General features: G+C 38.1%; 1 protein-coding gene across 1 annotated transcript; it reads right to left on the reverse strand.

Moving 5' to 3' along the window:
• Nucleotides 1-5,691: 5,691 nt before the first annotated feature.
• Nucleotides 5,692-6,606, reverse strand: LOC119863872 (olfactory receptor 4C11-like). The gene has a single exon (XM_038562479.1). The coding sequence runs from the start codon at nucleotides 6,604-6,606 to the stop codon at nucleotides 5,692-5,694; it is 915 nt and encodes a 304-aa protein (XP_038418407.1).

The raw sequence follows: 6,606 nt of genomic DNA on the forward strand, positions 1-6,606 counted from the left end.
GAATTATGGAAATTTATTTTTTTAATTTATTTATTCACAAGAAACACACACAGAGAGAGGCAGAGACAAAGGCAGAGGGAGAAGCAGGCTCCATGCAGGGAGCCCGAAGTGGGACTTGATCCCAGATTTCCAGGATCAGGCCTTGGGCTGAAGGTGGCGCTTAACTGCTGAGCCACCCAGGCTGCCTGAATTATAGAAATTTAAAAAGTTCTTTAGGGCTGCCTGGGTATTTCAGTTGGTTAAGTGGCTGACTTTTTATCTCAGTTCAGGTCTTGATCGAAGGGTTGTGAGTTCAAGCTCCTTATTGGGCTCCATGCTGGGGTATGGAGCCAACTGAAAAAAAAAAAAAAAAGTTTGGGATACCTGGGTGGCTCAGCAGGTTGAGCATCTGCCTTTGGCACAGGGCGTGACTCCAGAATCCTGGGATCGAGTTCCACATTGGGCTCCCTGCATGGAGCCTGCTTCTCCCTCTGCCTGTGTCTCTGCCTCTCTCTCTCTCTCTCTCTGTGTCTCTCATGAATAAATAAATAAAATATTTTTTAAAAGTTATGCAAAACTGAACAACCAAAGTCTAAAGAACCATTTCTTTAAAATCAAATAAAAATGTACTGACTGAGGGGCACCTGGGTGGTTCGGTTTGTTAAATGTCTGCCTTTAGCTCAGGTCATGATCCCTGAGTCCTGGGAATGAACCTTGCATTGGGCTCCCTACTTAGTGTGGTGTCTATATACACCCCCCTCTATCTGCCTATCCCCCCTGCTTGTGCTCTCTCTTTCTCTGTCAAATAAATACATAAAATATTTTTTTAAAAAGGAACACCTGGGTGGCTCAGTGGATGAGTGTCTGCCTTTGGCTCAGGGCATGATTCTGGAGTCCTGGGACTGAGTTTCACATCAGGCTCTCTCCATGGAACCTGCTTTTCCTCCCTCTGCCTATGTCTCTGCCTCTGTCTCTGTGTCTTTTGTGAATATATAAATAAAATCTTTAAAAATAATAAATAAATAAATAAATAAATAAATAAATAAATAAATAATAAATAAAAAGTACTGACCGAAGGCATGCTACAATCACAGGTAGATGTAGCCTCATATTGTGTACACATGGAGTGATGAGAGGATATTGTTGTCTGCTGCTCTTGGAAATGTGAAGATTAAGCCATACTATTCCTCTGAGCTCCAAACTGAACACCTGTGCCATGGGAAAGTTTCCCAACGTAACTGTCTCATGATGGCATTTCACCAGATTTGATAGCAAAACATAGCAGTAATGAAATATGTGATTTACACTCTGAATGTAAATGTGCAATTTATACAATACCAAAGAAAGGACATTCCTGTGGCACCTTGAAGCAACAAGTAGTTGAAGACTGAGCAGATACCATGCCACGAACTCAGCCACAGGGTCACAGCTTGCACTAAACTACATCAGCCTAGTTTTGCTCAACTTGACTCAAGACTTCAGTACAATCATTCTGGATTTCATAATCTTTGCTGACTTCTGAAATAGCTAACATTTAAAAGTTATCACTACCATAGTAGAATTATGCTTCTTTATTTAAATGTGAAGCAGCACAGGCTTAGGTGTTTCAGGAATCTTGCTTTTCTGGAAGGCAGTTTTTACCATGATTGTTTAATTATGCCTTCAATGACCTTCTTCCAGGTGAAGTCATGTACAGTTTAAGTGGTCTGAATTCTCTGCATTTTTAACGTGCTTTGCAAGCCTACCCTGAAAATAAATTATCTAGTCAAGTTATTCTCACAAGATGTCCTTGTTGCCTAGAAAGAATCAAATAGAACATTTGACACATATCAAAAACAAAAAATATAACTGAAAAAAACACTTTAGGCTAATCATCTTTACTAGATTTTTTAAAAATCAGATTTCAAATTGTTTCACCTTGAGAACTCTATGTTAAGTTTATATAACTGTCCTTTCAAATAGTGCCTATTTATTTAAAAATTTCTAATATTATTGTTAATTTATACACACACAGGTTTCCAGTATGTTGAAAGTATTTTTCCTTATTAAATTTCTTTTGTGGGGCCCTGAGTGGAACAGTAGTTGAGCATCTGTCTTTGGCTCAGGGCATGATCTCAGGTCCTGGGATCAAGTCTTGCACTGGGATCCCCACAGAGAACCTGCTTCTTCCTCTGCCTGTGTCTCTGCCTTTCTCTTTGTATCTCTCATGAATAAATGAATAAAATCTTAAATATAAATAAATAAACAAACTTAGTTTTGAAGGGGAAAAATCAGTCATTAAATACGAAGATATCTTTTAGATATATAAAGGAAAGTGTCAAGCCAGTAGTTGAGTATACAAGTCTGGCATTCAAGTGGGAGGTCTGGGTTGAAAATATAAATGCAGAAGTCATCAGCATAGAGATGGTATTTAAAGCCACAAGACCCCCTTATTTTATTTTACTTTTAATGTAACTTATGAAATGAAATTTTCCTCTGAGCTTTACTGTTCTAAATACATGCATTTTCAGAGAAATCTCAGCTAATCAGAATTTATAGAAAAAGAGAAAAAAGAGCTTCCTGATCATCAATGACCTTCCATAAACACTCCTTTAGCAGAGTTTCCTAAAACTCAAGGTGAAAAGATTTCTCTCCATAATATCATCTCCATTACCACTTCTTTCTCCTCTTCTCTTTCCTTCCCCTCTCTTTCTATAGCAATACTAAACTACAGCAATTAATAGCCAAGCTAAATATGTGGCAAAGGTAGCAAGGCAAGTAGCTTATTGATGCTTTATGTTACCAATCGAGAAATTCCTCCCTCATCATCTACAGGATTTGTACTTTTAAAAAAATTTATTTATTTTTTTACACTTTTCATTTAAATTCAATTTGCCAATATATAGCATAACACCCAGTGGTCATCCCATCAAGTTCCCTCCTCAGTGCCCATCACCCAGTTACCCCATCGCCCCACCCACTTCCCTTTCTGCAACCCTTTGTTTCCAAGAGTTAGAAGTCTCTCATGGTTTGTCTCCCTCTCTAATTTTTCCCACTCAGTTCCCCTCCTTTCCCTTGTGATCCCTTTCTCTATTTCTTATATTCCATGTATGAGTGAAACCATATTATTATTGTCCTCTGATTGACTTATTTCACTCAGCATAATACGTAGTTCCATCCATGTAGAAGCAAATGGTGGGTATTCGTCATTTCTAATGGCTGAGTAATATTCCATCATATATATAGACCACATTTTCTGTATCCATTCGTCTGTTGAAGGACACCGTGGCTCCTTTCACAGTTTGGATATTGTGAACATTGCTGCTATGAACACTGAGATGCAGATGTCCCAGAATTTCACTACATCAGTATCTTTGGGGTAAATACCCAGTAGTACAACTGCTGGGTCCTAGGGTAGCTCTATTTTTAACTTCTTGAGAAACCTCCACACTGTTTTCCAGAGTGGCTGCGCCAGTTTGCATTCCCACCAACAGTGCAAGAGGGTTCTCCTTTCTCCACATCCTCTCCAACATTTGTTGTTTCCTATCTTGTTAATTTTAGCCATTCTCACTGGTGTGAAGAGGTATCTCATTGTGGTTTTGATTTGTATTTCCCTGATCGCAAGTGATATGGCACATTTTTTCATGTGCTAGTTGTCCATGTATATGCTTTCTTTGGAGAAATGTCTGTTAATGTCTTCTGCCCATTTCATAATTGGATTGTTTGTTTCTTGGGTGTTGAGTTTGATAAGTTCTTTATAGATCTTGGATGTTAACCCTTTATCTGATATGTCGCTAGCAAATATCTTCTCCCATTCTGCGGGTTGTCTTTTAGTTTTGTTGATTGTTTCCTTCGCTGTGCAGAAGCTTTATATCTTAATGAAGTCTCAATAGTTCATTTTTGCTTTTGTTTTCCTTGCCTTCATAGATGTATCTTGCAAGAAGTTGCTGTGCCCAAGTTCATAAAAGTTGTTGCCTGTGTTCTCCTCCAGAATTTTGATGGATTCTTGTCTCACATATAGATCTTTCAACCACTTTGAGTTTATCTTTGTATATGAATGGTGTTGGGAAAATTGGACAGCCACACGCAGAAGAGTGAAACTGGACCATTTTCTTACATCTTGCACAAAGATATTTATTTATTTTAGAGTGTGAGTAGGGGGAAGGGCAGAGGGAAATAATCTTCAAGCGGACTCCCCTCTGAACATGGAGTCTGACATGGTGCTTGATCTCACAACGCATGAGATCATAATCTGAGCAGAAACCAAGAGTCAGACACTTAACCAACTGAGCTACTCAGGCTCCCCTCTAGGATTTGTGCTTTGAGAGATTTTTCCAGTACAGGAGAGGAGCTTTAAATAAATCTTCCAAACTTTTATCCTCAAGGAGGCATATTTATGCAGTCTCTCAGAGTGGCTTTAGATCATCTGCTACACTTCAGGCTTGTCATCGGATCCGTAGGAAAATATTCTTGATTATATTTATTCTCACAGACTCATTGCCCACTTTCACAGGGACTGGCTGCTGTTGTCCATACTCATTAGTTAACAGTACCTGAACTACAATGTAAATCTAATGAAATACATGAAAAATATAAACCAAAACACCAAAGTGTTTATTCCACTCACTGGTCAATACTTTTATCTCCAAGGAGAAAAATCTCTAAAAGAAGCCAAATTACCATTCAAGTTTGTTTAATAAAGGTAGAATTCAAGAAGCCATAGCCTGAAACTTTTCTCCAAACCCAGAAGCAAATATGCCATGCTAGGCAACCAAGCAATCTTATCCACTAGTCAGTGAAACATTTCCTTGCGTCTTCCCTTTTGGGATGAAATATTATAACATTAGCTCTGTTCTTTGTCAGTCATTGCTTTTTACATATGTATTATTTTATCAATGAGTGTTGATTTTTATAATATAACTCTCAGAATTGTATAAAATTGTCACCAATTCACCAATCAACAGTTAGGAAAATGCCCATGGACACACATTACAAATATATGTGAATCTAAGAATATGAACAAATAATGACAAATAAATACAATGAACAAAGAAAAAAGATGTTAAAGTATGTAGAAATTATGTAGTAATACAATGAATATATTTGTTATAACTAGATTTATACTATTTGAATAGAGGTTCATGAGTTATCTCCTTGTATATGTTGAAGAGGCAAAAAAAAAAAAGGCCATTTTTTAAAGATGCTACAAAGGGAAGACAAGTACCAAAAAGAAGCTTAATTTGTTGATATGTATGCTCCTATGAGATCATCAGTTTCTTATAGTGACATTGAGCTATTCACTGTTGAGCCAGAAAAGATAAGATCCAAATGTATTACTGTCAAAACTGATCTGTCAAAAGTAGGGGCCAGTTTTCCAACCCAGGTCAGAAACATGGGAAAGAGAAGTGAAAACCAGAATAATGTACAAAGGATGAAGATAAAGCTATAGATACAACAGAATCTGGCTCACAAGCTGCTGTACAGACAGCAGAAGGGAGGAGTGGGCTTATCCTCTCACAGATACTACTGTATTTGATGTTTTGGCACTCTGTGAGATTGACTTAAAATAAGATGGTTCTGTCCTCTGTGGCCATTTTGCCTATGTCTCCAAATGTCCTACTGGGAAAGGATTCTATTGTCCACATTGGGATGAAAACATTTTCTCTTATTCCAATTTTATTTAAATTGTTACAGAATTAAAAATTGCTGTCCTCTGTGTTTTCCAATCTCAAGTCAGAGTTTGTTGCACCATAGCTTCCTCATGGCATTTTTCACTTCTGCATTTCTCAGCGTGTAAATTAGAGGATTGAGCAAGGGTGTCACAATAGTGTAAAACACAGCCACCATCTTGTCCGCTGGAAATGAAGTTACAGGGCGAGTATATGTGAATATACACGGAACAAAAAATAAGATGACAACAATAATGTGGGATGTGCAGGTAGAGAGGGCTTTCTTTCTTCCTTCTGCACTCTGGTTATTCAAAGAATGTAAGATGAAAATATAAGAGGTAAGCAGGACCATGAAACTTACTGTGCAGATAGCCCCGCTATTAAAAACTATGAGTAAATTGGTTGCATGAGTGTCCATGCATGCAAGCTTCAACAAAGGTGGCATATCACAGAAATAATGATCAATAACATTAGGTCCACAGAATGGTAACTTCAAAGCCAGGAAAATCTGTGCAGAAGAATGGATACAAGACACCACCCAGGCTAGATTCACCAGTGTACCACAGACACGCCGGCTCATGATAGTTGTATACCTCAGAGGCTTACAAATGGCCACATAGCGATCCAAGGACATGAGGACAAGCACCAAGATCTCCATGCACCCAAAGAAGTGAAATGCAAAAATCTGAGTCATGCACTCATTGTAGGAGATAACTTTCTTCTTAGATACAGAATCTACTATCAACCTAGGAGCAGTGGTTGTTGAGAAGCAGGCATCAGCAAAGGATAAGTAGAAAAGGAAGAAGTACATGGGGCTCCCAAGTGTCTGGCTGTATCTTATGGTTATAACAATCAGTAAATTTGCCAACAGAGTTGCAAGGTATAGAAACACAAAGACCACAAGTACGACTTTCTCCTTTAAAACATCCTGTGTTAACCCAAACAGAATGAACTCATTCACACTGCTATTCAACTCCAT

The sequence above is a fragment of the Canis lupus genome, chromosome 18 (assembly GCF_011100685.1).
Source record: "Canis lupus familiaris isolate Mischka breed German Shepherd chromosome 18, alternate assembly UU_Cfam_GSD_1.0, whole genome shotgun sequence".
Lineage (NCBI taxonomy): Eukaryota > Metazoa > Chordata > Mammalia > Carnivora > Canidae > Canis > Canis lupus.